Source organism: Staurois parvus, unplaced genomic scaffold, assembly GCF_062004578.1.
Source record: "Staurois parvus isolate SC_StPar_1 unplaced genomic scaffold, SC_StPar_1.0 ptg002140l, whole genome shotgun sequence".
In the NCBI taxonomy this organism is placed as follows: Eukaryota; Metazoa; Chordata; class Amphibia; order Anura; family Ranidae; genus Staurois; species Staurois parvus.
This window is the reverse complement of record NW_028319936.1, coordinates 2,435,877-2,451,628: the sequence shown is the minus strand read 5'-3', so window position 1 is coordinate 2,451,628 and position 15,752 is coordinate 2,435,877. Positions and strand designations below refer to the sequence as shown.

Here is a 15,752-nt window from a genome sequence, read left to right as displayed (position 1 = left end):
ATAACATAAAGTGCAGATTTAGAGCATCCCCCCAAGCATGTTATAAAAAAAAAAAAAAAAAGATTATAAAAGTTTGATTGTGAATAAACATTTCCCCATACTGGGGGGAAAAAAAAAAACAAACCCTGGCAGAGGATTTAACCCTTTCCTACTCTATGCCAAAAAATGGTAATAAATGTTAAAAGTACAGCTGAACCTTAACTGGATTTGTTTGCTAAACCACTGGATATGAGAAGCAATTGCGGTTTTTTTCCCCTAGAAAACAATTTTCACGGGTTTTCTTATGTCTGTCTTTCAGCATCGATCTCCTCCAGCCTCTTTCCACCACTTCCATGTGTGTTTGCACAGCTGCTTGGTCTCTCCATCTGGAAGCATGTGACAGTATGACAATACAAGTGGGGAATTACAAGAAAAAAGGGTAGGAAGGAAAAAAAAAAACCCACACACTCAATTGCAAAACTTTGAACTTACTCTAAAAAAAAAAAAAAAAAAAAAAATTTGAGCATTTTATTGCAACATTAATTCATAGCTCCAGTAGGACAGAAGAAAAAAAACACAACAAAAAAGCAGGACAGCAACCTTAGTAAAACTATAGTTTTTAGCTAACTTAATTACAGAAATGATCTGCTTATATTCAGTATATTGAGAAAGTTCATTCATAACAGGGTTACCCTTGCTGAAATCATTCAAAATAAGTGTTAAGTAGGAGGTTCTACCCTTAGGACAAAGGGTGAACTGAAACTGATCCTTTTGGTTATGTGTCCACATCAAAACTGCTTCTCTCCTCATGCAAGTCCATAACATATAGAAAACTGCTGCATTCCCTCTGTTAACTGGGTGCACACCCTGTGCTAGTTTCTGTTTCACTCTGAAATAAAAACTGGTGCACATAGAATTGAAAACAAAGTCTCTATTTAGTTAAGGTTGCGGATGCTACTTCTGAGAGTTTCCTGTCCCAGTATAATGGCACAGGGAGTTTAGTTAATTCCCTGGAATGTCTACAAACGATAGAGAAAACCAAAACAAAGTGCATGGTACAGATTTATCTCCAGTATCTACATGGGCATATATAGAAAATGAACAAAGCTCTGAAGAGACGCACACATGAAAAATTAGAAACAAAACAAACAACTTTATTATTCAGCCATACATAAAAATGTAAGCAATGTGTTTACAGTTTTTTTTTTTTGTACATATCAAACCTACTTTGGGTTGTTGGTTATGAAAAGAAAAAAAAAGTATTAATATATGATTGCTGACCTGGGGAAAAGCTACTTTTTTCACAAAATATAACCCCTCAGGAAGCACTGTGAAATGTAGGTGATGAAGATATGACAGGGGTTAAACTGTGCCATCTGCAGTGTATAGCAATTTCCACACATTGTAACTCTTAAATTCTTGGATCAGCCACCTTCATGCAGTTAATGTCTTCTGCTGCCTTGCTGAATGCAGAATTAAAAAAAATATGCTATATGTGTATAATCAAATCAATCAATAAGGAGCTTGTGGCTTTCCAGCAATAAGTACAACAGGTTTGAACATTGATTGAGAGATTTTCCAGAGTAAATAAAAAATGGACCAGTACTTGGGATGTTATTTAATAGCTTTACACCAATATCAACCACAAAAATCATCATGGTGACCTACCTGCAACAATTTAGATTGTCTTATTTTGGTTGTAAGCTTCCTTAATACATTTGATCATTTATGCAATTGCAAGCTGGTGGTTTACAACTGGCTAATGTATAGCTAGCAATTGACTAGGAACTGGAGCTGATACAGGTGCTGACTTGTATCACAGCTCAGCCATAGTAATAAATGACAATTTAATTGTCTGATTGTTTTTTTTTTCAAATCGCCAATGACTTTAAAAAAAGGGACACCTCCATAGCTTTGAAGTGTTCCCAATTTTCAGTTCTAACCAACTGTACCATAAAATCCCTTGCCTGCTCCAAGCTGCATTTTAAGTTAAGTCTGGAAAAACTCTTTAAAACAAACAGAATACTTTTTTCTAAATCTGGCCTGCAACCTCAAAGTAGTTGCAAGAACAGTAACTTTGTATTAAATGTGACACAACAAATTAAAATTAGGAAAGGTTTCTGTAAAATAAAATTTCTGAAATAAAAAAAAAGGTAGAAAAAAATACTCCGTCTATGTACAAGTGATTATTGTCTCTGTTCATATTTTTTTTTTTAACTATACCATAAAAATGTACATTGGTTAGAAAACAGTGCTTTATCAAACATTATTATAAGTGTTAATTGTTAAAATGACATAAAACAGAAGTTTCAATGTAACTTGAAAGAACAATAGTGTAACATACTGGTAACAATATCATCAGTTCAATTGAAGTCAGACTTTTAAGTACCAGAGTGAAGGCCACTTTAAGGCAATATCCTAAAAATGCCTTTGGAATCGCTAAAGATAATGGGGATTCCTCGTAATGTACAGATGGTCTGATATAAATGGGAAAAGTTAGCACAAGAACGGGTACAACTGGTGACAGCCAAGAAGCTTTAGAAATGGTTTTCTGGTGATAATATATCAATACCTATATTAAAAAGGGGAGTTCATCAGTTGACATGCCTTTTAGGTACAATGATATGACCATAGCTATAAAAGGAGGAATTATTCATTAGATGTTAGCAAACAATGTGCAAAAACGGGTAAACTATAACATTCAAAAAAAGCTCCTCAATGGAATTAATAGTGTATGCTGCTGTTAATTTACATAATGGTGAATGGAAATATTGTTATTGGTGGTAGTCATTACTATATAACTGAGTAGAAACAAAAGCCAAACCTTGGCGTTCATTTTTAGAATTTGCCTGACTAAACTGCATTTGATATGATGTTACATTTTACTCCGAGTAATGCTCATGGTAGAAAACAAAGATTTCTAAAGGATACTGTAAATCTACAAGTTAAAAACTACAATGTGGAAGACATTTCCATTTCTTAAAGCATGTCCAATGTAATGGCAAACAAATTACAATAGAGAGCTATGCATTGTCCTGCATAAGCTTAAAAAAAAAAAAAAAAGTGTTACTATACAAATTCCATTACCATTTAGATGGACAGTTCTGGCACTAGAGACAAACACTGTTGTAGAACTCCGTAACAAGTCCCATATGATCAAAGTGTATGTAAAGGCAAAATGTATTTTTTTTTAAGTTTGCGATAGAGTAGGAAATGGTTGAGATCTGTTTTTTTTCTGCCCATGCCTCAGGAGAGATTTCCCTTTAATTCCTGTCTAAGAGAAAGAAAAAGGAAATCTCTGAAAACTAGGGCAATATCCACTCTTAGACTGTTGTCATCAGAACAGGCTTCCCCATTGAAATATTTCCATTCTCCTTTGTTGCTGTGACTATTTACAAATTTGGGATTTTCCATTACTTTGGGGTCGTTCATACTATCTCCGTATGCAAGGGCACACAGGAAAAATACCTGTGTTCTATGTGCCCTGTTCTCACCACAATGCCGCACTGAGTTGGGTATGCAGCATAAATCGATTACCTTGCAACACACTGAGGTGCACAGTTTTGAATGAAGTGTTTCTGCAACAAATATAGGGAGATAACAGAGTTGGGTTGTAACAATGTAAAACACCGGGCCTTAGAGTGGACACCAGCTTGCATGCATTTTACAGAGTAGGCTGGTATGAATGAGCCTTTTTTATATCAGTGACAATGTTCACCAGAACAAAGAGCATGAATATCCACAGCGGGGACATGGATAAAGACCTGACAGATTCTAACCTTTCTTTAATCTATTTAAAAGAAAAAAAAAAAAAGTTTTGTCTGTGCATTTACATTTAAAATGGAAGGCATGGGATTGGTTCATGGATAACACAAATAGTAGTGAAAGATTATTTTGTGCACTGCTACAAGTTGCTATGTGGAAAAGAAAACTATGAGGCTTTTTTTTTAAAAGGTCAAATAGGAACCATTTATGACACCATTTTCAAAATGTTAATTTCCAACTTTAACAACTAAGAAACCATCTTAGTGTCTGCACTGCATATCCACTTAATTTGACACCACAATCCAAGGTTTTGTGGTAGCAAACATTTGTTGATCAACAGCTTATACTCATTTAGTAAATCTCCCCCAATGCGTTTACTTCTAAACTAGATCCATGATTGTCAGTATGTGCAAGTTATCATTGTTTGCTAGGAGTTTTTTTTTTTTTTTTTTTTTTTATTTGCTTCTTGCGCTTAATGTAAGAAGTTGGTGTATCCTTGTCATCAATTAATGTATACTCATAGAATACAAGCCTGCATGTGTATAAATATGAGCTGGAGATATTGCAATAATAGGGCTGTTTTGCTCAAAATCTTAAAGGATAGTTCCCTTAGGATAAGTGTCATGTAACAGTATTTCATCCAAGAAGTTTTATGCCCATAGCCTTTTCAAACAAAAAGGTTCTCTCCCAAAACTAATACATACTGTATCTAATAGGATCGGGGCATTTCATACTTCTTTTCCACATTTACATGAGATTCTTTAGCCTTTTGCTGCCTGTGTGGCACAGAAACAATCTTTTGAGCAGCTGCTTAGCCTTCTCTGAAGAATACCCAACTGAGAAAGAACTGGTTCCCAGCAACAGCTGTCAAATTAAGAACCACAAATTACTCTTCTCTTCACCAGACAAGCAGAAAAAGCATCTGTGAAAACCTAAGAGTCATTACACTTTGCAGATAATCAGGCAAATCATACTGGACAGCAAAAGCTCTGGCTGAAAAATAGCAAGCATGCCCCAACTACAAAAGGTAGGGAAATTATGGCTAAAGTTAAACTAATGCTTTCCTATTATTGGGGTTACCTCTTTATGTACCATAACAATGTCTGCAATACAGAGCATGGCACATCATGAAGAACCGTTGATCGTAAGAAGTAACTTATGGCACAGTATGTCACCCTGGACGGAAAAAACAAAATCCAAAAGGAAGAAAACAAATGTAAAAACACTGAAGCCTTATCAGGTCATCAATATTTTACATGAAGTTAAAAAAAATAAAAATATTTTATTTAAATTATTCTAACACTGTATTCAACAACCATGTTTAACTTATGTGACCCAATATATGAATTCCAAAGCAATAACTTTATACGAGAACATTATGGGCTTAACATGTGCCTCATTTTTTTATGGGATTAAATTTATGGAATAAACAATGTATTTTTGGGAGGGGAAAAAAAAAAAAAAAAAAAAAAGAAAAAAGGGAATTCTGCCCTACAAGTATGTGTTGTAAATTAAGGCCTCGTCTGGTTTTTAAAATACAGTTCACTTTGTGAGCCTTTTGGCTACATCTGCATACGCAATTTCTATCTCTCTATCCTCCGGACAGGTGTTGGTGAATTCGTCTTTGCTGTATGCATTTGTCAGGTATCTCCAAATCCCGGTCATAGATTTTGGGATGTCGAAGTTCCTGTACTTTTTGGTCACCACCTACAAAAGAAGGCGAGAAGAAAAACAAAAAGGTCAAAAACAAATACACTGAGACTTCTATGCATTACTGAGCTTTCATCAATTTTTTTTTCCTCATACCTTTACTATGTGAAGCTTTGGCAAGAGGTTGCAGTCAGCCAAGGTCATTTCCTCACCATCTAAGAACTTACGGCTAGAGACGGTAATGTCCTCCATACTGTTCTCATCGATTTCATCGGGTAGTGGTGAATTCAGGTACTCATCAAGCTTTTGCAACGTTTTTAGCAGTCCTCTCTCCAATGCTGCAGAACAGTGGGAAATGTTTAAGCCAATCAAAATATTACTGGTGCAGAAAGAATGACTAAGACGCTAGTTAATAACAAAATGATAATCAAGTACTGGGCAGAAATTCAGGGTGAGGCATGATAACAAGGGCACAACATTCACAAGTTAAGCAGACAATAGCTTTTACAATCAGTGTTGCAGTTTACATTATGGTCAGAGCCTGCAGAGGGCAGCACAGTGCTGCAGAAATATGGTAGGAGCATTAAAAGAAGAAAATACTTCTTACTCTTTATAAATTAAAAGCTATAATTTACTAAAATTCAGACATACAGCTCTTTTTAACAAGCTAGGGCTCTATGATACACTCCCCACCACTCCTACAAATCTCCCAAACACCTGGCCATCTCTACTCTGTCTACCCCACCAGCCACCTCCATACTCCCTGCTCTTTTCTCTGCACAACAGCTTGGTGCTCCAACCACCCTCTTCCTCCGGCTCTTCACATTCACCAATCACCAGCACTTCTGGTTTCTTTTGTCAGTGTATCGGGTCTCTAAACCAGCTCAGATACAGACAGGAGACCCTCTATTTTATCAGATATAAACCAATGGTCCGTAGTAGGCACATGAAAAAGCTTTCACATGGGAATTCCTGCCTACAGCTTATATTTTATCGATCTGATGTTTCAGCAGGTCAAAGACTGCCATGTTAAAAAGACAAATATGCTTTGAATTTATGAGCCAGCTAAAAAAAGCAAAGAGACATTTTTTTTTTTAAACTAACAAAATATCACGTTTGTAATCGCAGGCAACTGTGCTGTGATTGCACATGTTCGCCCCTAACCCGGAACAGCCTGGAAGATGTACATTATCCGTTATCCAGCCTGCTCGTGCTACCTGCACACAGTAAATGTACTGTGGGTGAATAGGAAGCGGTTAATATAATTATAAGAGGGAAGTTGCGCTGAACTTTTAAAATGTTTAGCTTGTTGGAGGTGTGGGAACACAACTTATATAAGCAAACCCCCCTTAAAGATCAACAGTTGGTCTTAAAGTGGGGTGGGTTGCTGATATCAGGTGAGCGCTGACTGGAGCTGACACCAAGCTACACCGGCCACACCATCCTCCTGACACACGTTTCTCTTCCTGGGATCGCGCGTCTCACACAGCTCCATGTCCCAGGCCTGGAAAAACACAACCACCACCACCAGCGATGAAGACGACAAAGGTCAGCCAAAACAATCCACAGACAGGGCTTCGAGACCCTGCCGTCTGGACCAGTCACAGCCTGCCAATCCAAAAGCAGAGGCAACCAGAGACGCAGGTAGCCCAGTCACCTGACTGACAGCTGCGGAGGCCAGTTTCAGGAGAGAATCCTGCGGCATGTCCAATCAGAGCTAGGACTACAGGGGCAGGCCTTGCTTATGAGAAGAAAGAAAGCAAAAAACAAACACGGCAATAAATGGAGCCAATAATGCTGAAGGAGAAGGGACTTGGCGTGTCGTGGCCAATCATTTGCGGACTCCTGCGCTCTGGTACGCTATGCTCATGCCTGGTGCCAACAGTGAATTGGCTGAAAAAAGCCCAGGCACCAGGATGCAATTTCTAGTCGCAAATGGCGACCTGGGATTTGTCGAGCCCTGTGTGTGACACACACACACACATGCCAAAACTACTGGGACAACTCTCCAAATCACTGGATTCAGGTGTTCCAATCACTTCCATGGCCACAGGTGTATTAAATCAAGCACCTAGGCATGCAGACTGCTTCTACAAAAACATTTGTAATAGAATGGGTTGCTCTCAGGAGCTCAGTGAATTCAAGCATGGTACAATGATAGGTCATCACTTGTCCAATACATCCATCAGTCATTTTACGTGGCCTACCACTTTGTGATATTATAACAGAGCGGGGTCAACGCATGCTGAAGCACACAGTGGGCAGAAGTCACCAACTGTCTGAAGTCCGCACGACATTTGGAGGTCTTTACCTATTGACTCTGCAGAGTAGCACAACACTGCATAGAGTTTCATGGAATGGATTTCCATGGGCAAGCAGCTGCATCCAAGCCTTACATCACCAAGTGAAATGCAAAGCATTGGATGCAGTGGTGCACTGGACTCTACAGCGGTGGAGACGTGTCCTCTGGAGTGAGGAATCACACTTCTCTGTCAGGCAATCCAATGGACGTGTCTGGGTTTGGCGGCTGCCAGGAGAACGATACTTGCCTGACTACATTGTGCCAAGTGTAAAGTTTGAATTATGGTGTGGGGTTGTTTTTCAGGGGTTGGGCTTAGCCCCTGAGTTCCAGTAAAGGGAACTCTTAAGGAGTCAGCATACCAAGACATTTTAGACAATTTCATGCTCCCAACTTTGTGGATGGCCCCTTCCTGTTCCAAGATGACTGTGCACCAGTGCACAAAGCAAGGTCTATAAAGACATGGATGAGAGAGTTTGGGATGGAGGAACTTGACTATTCTGAGTCCTGACCTCAACCTGATAAAAAACACCTTTGGGATGAATTAGAACGGGGACTGAGAGCCAGGACTTCTTGTCCGACATCAGTGCCTGATCTCACAAATGCGCTTCTGGAAGAATGGCCAAACATTTCCATAGACACGCCTAAACCTTGTGGACAGCCTTCCCAGAAGAGTTGAAGGGTGGGCCAACTTAATATTGAACCCTGAAGGCAGACGTCCCAATACTTTTGGCAATATAGTGTGAGTGTTTCAAACTTAGTTATTCTGTGTGCATCTTGTTGATGTGTGATTAAGGTTCTGTTATTTTTAACATGCTTCGGCCTTACCATTTATTTAAAACACTAGCTCTTTAAGGAAACAGTTTTATACGTCCGCGATCGACATTTAACGAAAAAAATTATCCATTTTTCTCATCAAATTTAGAAACATGAAAGATCAAGAGACTCTCCATCTGCACTCACAAAACCTGCCCTAAAATCCATCACTTACATTTTTTTTTTTTCCATTTAACTTAGAAATAAGTATTACATGTTTTTATTTTTATGTGGAACGGCATTGCACAGAGAGGCATCGCGCCTGCTCTTGTGGGGTTCGCCACTAGTGATCTTGGCTTCTCCTCTTCTCTGTCTGCCACCATTGCAAGACACTTGCTATGGGGCAAATATCTGGGCTCATTCCTGGGCTGGGCCATGTACATCCATAGACAACACAGAACAACTTGGCCTGCCCTCTTTTCCACCTCACAGGATTTGACTGAGAGCAGCAGGAGATAATGGCTCCCACTGCGGCTTCAGTCCTCTAAGTAGAAGGATAGAGGAGAGAAGAGAAGCAGCGGGCACAATGCTGGATCGATTGAGGACTAGCATTTAGGGAAGTGGGGGAGGACAACAAAATTGTAAAACTTTTTTTTTTTTTTTTTTTTTTTTTTTTTTAAACGTAATGCAGGGAATGCATTAGAAGGTAAATAATATGTGTTTTACCTTTACAACCACTTTAATATATACAGTGGTACCTCGGTTTACGAATGCCTCGGTTAACAATTTTCTGTTTACGAATGAAAAGCCATTGAAAAATAATGTCTCGGTTTACGAATTTTTACAAATTTTTTTCGCAATACAAAGTGTATGTCGGTGCTGATTTTTAAATGCAATTGCCAGCTTTTTTTTTCTTCACTACAGCTCACAGAATTAGCTGTCACATTCCCCGGAGTTAAAGGAAACTGTTTCTTTTAACTTCGGGAAATAAACTAAAAGAAAACGCTCTCCTTTAGCTGGGGGGAAGTGACAGCTGAATTTCTGAGCTATAGTGAAGGAAAAAAAAAGAGCGGTAATTACATTTAAAAACCAGCACCTTCCCTCCCCATGTGAATGTGTATGGGGTACATGGTCCCGATACTCATCCACAAAAAACAAAAAAAGTGTAGTGTTAAAAAAAAAAAAAAAAAACACACACATACACACGGCCTTTGACAAGTCCTTTGTTAGAATAAAAAATGAAAAGAATGTCCCCCGCAGTAGATAAATGAAAAGAATGTCCCCCGCAGTAGATAAATGAAAAGAATATCCCCCGCAGTAGATCCAATGTCAATCATGATGTCCGCCGCCCCGAAAAAAGGGGGGGGGGGGAAAGGTTCCGTTCCCGACGATGGCTGCCAGTCCTCTGCCTGCAGTTCTTAAATAGGTGAGGGGCGGTGCCACCCGGGGACATAACGCATGTGACCCCACCCCATGTGGCATCAATGATGTCACATGGGGCAGAGTCACTGGGGCGATGTCCCCGAGTGGCCCCACCCCTTACATATTTAAGAACTGTCAAACCAACGGAGCAGGCAGATGGCCAAGGGCCATCGTCGGAAGCAGAGCCTTTGTTAGCAATGTATTCTTTTCGGGTCGGCAGTGGACAGCGTGATTGACCTTGGATCTACTGCAAGGGACATGCTTTTATTTTTTTCTTTTAATAAAAGGATTTGTCAAAGACCTGTCTTTTTTCATACTACACTTTTTGTTTTTTGTGAATGAGTAGCAGGACCATGTACCCAATACTCATTCACATGAGGGGGTGGGATCTGGGGGCTTGCTAGTCTTCCCCCTCCTTCCTTACCTGCATGCACGTATAAGGGTCTGGTATGGATCTTGTGGGGGACCCCCACGCCATTTTTTTTTTTTAAATTTTGGTGCGGGAGTTCCCCTCAAAATCCATACCAGACCCAAAGGACTTAATATGGATGGGAGGTGGGACCCCACACCATTTTTTAAAATTATGTTTTTAAATTGCTGGCAATTCTTTTACATTCAGCGGTCAGTGGTGAACCCTGCTGACAACTGAAACATTAACACATGGTTGTCTCTACTAAAATACCACATGACTTTATAAAAACCCGAGCAGTATTTTAGTAGCGTTTACTTTTTTCTGCCCTCCGGAACTGACTAACTGGTTTTCAATGCATTCCTATGGGAAACGGCATTTTTGTATAGCGAAAAATTCGTAAACCGAAAGTCCTGCACAACTAATTAAATTCGTAAACCGAGGTATTACTGTGCAAGGATTATCCTTGTATGTAGAAATAAAAACAAACATGCATACAAACTTATTAGAATCAGAGCTTGCCCATAACACTACATTGGTACTTGGCTACAAATTATTATTATACAGGATTTATATAGCGCCAACAGTTTGCTCAGCGCTTTACAGTATAACGGGAGACAATACAGTAACAATACAGTTCAATACAAGAGGGATAGGAGGGCCCTGCTGCTTGGAGCTTACAATCTAGGAATTGCATAGTTATTTAAAATAACAAGGCATAAATTTGTAATTTTCTTTTTTAACCTACTTAACCACAAAATTGAGTCATGACCAATATTTTACTAGCCATAGAATGACAGTTCAGGGGTAAATCATGGCTTGTGAGGTCTGTCTCAAAATGACTGCATATAAAAAATGAAATATTTGTGCTTATTCTTTCCTTATAAAACTGCTTAATCATGCCATGACAATAATAACGCAAAGCCCCTTCCTTTTCCAAACCACAAACAAAAGCTTCCGGAAGGTGTTCAAAATATTCGTTGAAATTCTAGGTCTTCCCCTATGACCCCACCTCTTAGGAGAGGTCCATTTAAAATGCACAAATAAACTACCTTCCATTAAAGCCTAGCTCCAGACAAAACATTTTAGGTTTGGATAAAGTGAAGGTTAGAGCCTCTATAAAGTTTTTTTAATTGCTGTCTGTGTCCTTAGTAGAGAGATTTCCTCTCATGTTTTTAGGACAGGAAATAAACGGGTAATCTTTCCAACAAGCAAATGCACAAAAACTTTAGTATAGAGAGGAAGAGTTAGAAATTCTGACAATGTTTTAGTTGCTGTCAGTGTGTCTTGTTGAATGGAAAAAAACTGTACCCCCGATTTCCTAGATGGGTGTCATGCAACACTGTACCCAAACTAAATTTTCAGTTTTTTTTTTTTTTTACACAACAAAACTTTAAGGGGTATTTAATCACCAGGTTTTTTTTTTTTTGTTAAATAAAAGAAAAAAGGCGGACAATTAAAATAAACACTGACCAGAGTAATAATGTCACCATAGTTACTGTACTACTCTGGGGAAGTGATTTTTTTTTTCTTTACACATTTTGTCTATAGCCATTAATTTCACGGCTATAGGCAAGCACTTAACTGAATGAACACAATTCATTCACCATTTTTTTGTGATTAGCTGCAGCTAATCATGACACAGATAAACTGATTGGCCCAGTCTGTACCATGTGATTACTGTGACCAATCACAGCTAGCAACACAATTTTATACAATGGATAGCATGAAAGGAAGCCATCCATGGTTTACAATTGTCATGTGACCTACTGAGATTGGTCACAGCTGTCACATGGTACTGACAACGGGCCGGTACACAGATCAGTCATTGGCTGTGTTCTATGGACACAGTCAGTGACAGATCTCACCACCGCATGGCCCCACAGGCATGTGTGAGGCGGCAATCCAGGAGGATGTCATGATGTCCACCCAAACGGACAAAAGTCCTGCCTGGCCATCATATTGTTATTGGCCGGACAGGACCTGGTTAAGGACGAAGGCAGTAAATGTTGTACATGCTGGATATAGTGCATTTCTCTCCGAAAATCTAAGTAAAATGGGTCATTCCAGACATTGTTCAGAAGAACAGTGTACTTTGATTAAAAAGTTAATTGGAGAGGGCAAACCTAAAGAAAGTGCAGAAACTAATTGGCTGCTCAGCTAAAATGATCTCAAATGCTTTAAAGTGGCAACCAAAACCGGAAAGACAGGGAAGAAAATGGAAAACTACCATTCGAATGAATTGAAGAATAGCCAATATGGCAAAGACTCAGCCGATGATCAGCTCAAGGGTGATCAAACGTCTAAAAAGTTACCTGTGAGTACAGTAATTAGAAGATGCCTATGTTAAGCCAAGCTAGTGGCAAGAAGCCCCCACAAAGTCCTATTGTTGAAAAAACAACATGTGCTGAAGGTTACAATTTGCCAAAGAGCGCATTGACATAAAGAGAAATGGCACATCATTTTGTGGACTGATGAAAGCAAAATTGTTCTTTTTGGGTCTAGGGGCTGCAGTCTGTAAGATGACCTCCACATTGAATTCAAGCCATAGTGCACAGTGAAGACAGTGAAGCATGGTGGCGCAAGCATCATAGGTTTCTCATACTATGGTGTTGGGCCTATTTATCGCATATTATGGATCAGTTTGAATGCATTAAAAATATTTGAAGAGGTCATGTGCCTTATGCTGAAGAGCAAATGCCCTTGAAATGGGTATTTCAACAAGACCAGGACCCTAAACATACCAGTAAGCGAGCAGCATCTCGGTTCCAGACCAACAAGATTAACAATAGAGTGGCCAGCCACAATCCCGGACCTTAATCCAATAGAAAACTTGTGGGGTGTCAAAAAATTCAGTTTCTAAGGTAAAACCAACAAATGCAGAGGAATTGTGGAAAGTAGTGCAATTGTCTGGGATGGAATACCTGGTTCACAGGTGCCAGAAGTCGGTCGACTCCATGCAACACAGGTGTAAAGCAGTTCTCAGAAACAGTGCTTATACAACTAAATATTAGTTCAGCGATTCACAGGAAAGCTAAATCTGCAAGCATTTTTCAGTTTATACAGTAAATGTGTGAGATTGTAAAGAAAAAAACACAGACACTGCTATTTTTTTTTTGAACAGTCGAATATTCCTTTCTGTAAAGTAACAACAAATTTGAAACATTTTTCTTCATGTTTTGATATGGAATAGACTCTGTAGTGTTCCCAATGCATTTGCGTGTATGGAAATAAAAGCTATTACAAAGATTTTGAGCTTTACTCACTTTTTTAAAAATACTGTTATTTTGAACACAACTGTAGAGAAATGCAAATTTGGTCCATTTGCAAAAGGGCTGAAGCCCACTGAAGTCACAAAAATTAATATTCTGTCAGACATTGTACAAACAACTTTCTTATTTGCAGAACTGCTGAAACCAGAAAAGTAGCATTAAGATTACAATGTCTAAATATGAAAACTAGACCTAGAGTGCCGAATGATCAGCACTCTGGAACAGCATGGTCAGACTCTACTTCACCTTCTGCAATACGTGTCTGCGTGAGGTTTGTCATTAGCGGTGTGACTCGTACTAAGCTATGCCGCCATGGCACACTAAACAATTGGTGTCCAAATTATTATTTTTCTTTTAATCTAGTGGAGTTAAATGCATGGTTTCGCATACACAATAAAAAAAACGCACATTATGAATTTAAAACTCACTAAAAACCCCTAGAACCAGGGCTTGACAAATCCCAGGTCACACTGCCTTCCGTTGACCTCAATGAACGATTGTGTCCTATTGTCTGCAATGCAAAAACGCCTCCCATTCACTTCAACGCAAAAAACTCCTCTCAATAGCAATCCTATATGAACACTTATCTCCGCATGCCACTCAATTCTCTCACTTGAATGAGTCTGGAATGCACCACTACAAAACTTGCACAGGACCCTTTTCGTAAGGGTACTCAAAACACAACGCGTGTGACTTGCATCTGTCTGAACCACCTCAATAGGAACACATAATATCTAGTCTGTCATGTGAATCTGTGAGCTTGAAAACACATCCAGAACCGCATGTTTGAACCAGGGTGATCACATAACGCAGGTTCAGTTGCCATTATTTTCAATGGCACCTAAAACTTGGTGCTGTTTTGCCGAGCAGCAAATTGCATCACGTGAAGCTTGTCACCCAAAAGTTGCCTTGCCCTGGTTGCCAACAACCCATGCTATGAACAAAAATGCTATGAACAAAAAAAAAAAAACAAAAAAACACAATCCTGACTCCTTTTTTAGCTGGCTCCTAGATTCAAGCAATACATTTGTCAAGCCCTGCTTTAAACCACATATTTTATGAAAGCAGAGAACCTAATCAAATTGTGTATTCTGTACATTGTTTTGTTATGTTCAAAAAATCTTTCCCATTTCAAATGTGTTGGCTTAATATTGGAAGACAACAAATACATCTCCCCTGGGACTTCCGTGTAGCAACAAAGAAATATATATCAAGAAATGTATCAAAAAGGTCCAAAGTCAATAAAAATCTGATTTCTTTTATTTTCATTCCATCTAAAACAATTGTGTTGACTTAATAAATAAATCTCTCTGTACTGAAAAGATGAACTCCAACCTTAGCTACAGTGCGGCACAGTTGTACAGGCTCCTCTCTTGTACTGAAATTTCTTACCCTGATTTCACTGCATATCGTGATTTTTGAGTGAGCATTAGAAGCTGCAGCAAGTCAGCTAGAGCCTGCCTCGTTCCCTGGCTGGAGGACGTCCAGCATCATCTACCACTTTCCTTACTAAGCTTAAATTTTCCTGCCCTGTCCTTTACAATGGATTTCAGCTCTTTCAATCATGGAGGCTCAGTATTACAGGTGAGTGTTACCTAGGGGTGGTCTGAATACAAATGCTATCTGCTTAGAACTCGCATTCCTTCACCTTGACATCCCCCATCAAGGCATTATGATTTCTGCATAACTCAATCTACTACTCAGCCCACTGCTTGCATTAGGTTTAAGGGCTCTGGAGAGGAGTACAGAAGCTAAGCATTGTTATATTTTCAGGAAGCCACGGCTAGCACCCTGCTGACGTCTCCCACTAGCCAAGATCTGCCTCAACTGCAAAGAGACACACAAAGGTCTAACAAAAAAAAAAGGTATGTAATATTTAGTGTTCATTTAAAAATCTCATTAGCATGTTGATGAAGGGGAAGAAAGGAACCAAAGAAGGCAAATATAAGTTGATTATACTTCAGCTTTAAAACTGCATGTGCTGTTGAAATGGTGAAAAGTGAAAAATAACCAGATGCATTAACTACTTGCCAACCGCAGATAGCCGAATGACGGCTACACTGCGGCCGGCCAGTTCTGGGAGGGCGTCGTATGACGTCCTCCCAGAACGCGCTCTCCTGCGCGCCCCCGGTGATCTCCGTGATCAGATGTGTCTGTAGGATGATGTGGTAAAAGGCCAAATCACAGCAGCCTTTTACCA

At 39.3% G+C, this 15,752-nt stretch overlaps 1 protein-coding gene across 1 annotated transcript in view; it reads right to left on the bottom strand.

Annotated features, from left to right (window-relative positions):
- Positions 1–1,112: 1,112 nt before the first annotated feature.
- CLIC4 (CLIC family member 4) overlaps positions 1,113–15,752 on the bottom strand; it is a 104,316-nt gene continuing 89,676 nt past the window's right edge. The window contains exons 5-6 of the mRNA XM_089665173.1: positions 5,551–5,732; positions 1,113–5,451 (exon numbers count right to left, since the gene is read on the bottom strand). Of these exons, the coding sequence (XP_089521299.1) occupies positions 5,287–5,451; positions 5,551–5,732 (347 nt within the window). The 3' untranslated portion in view covers positions 1,113–5,286. The remainder of the gene's footprint in view (positions 5,452–5,550; positions 5,733–15,752) is intronic.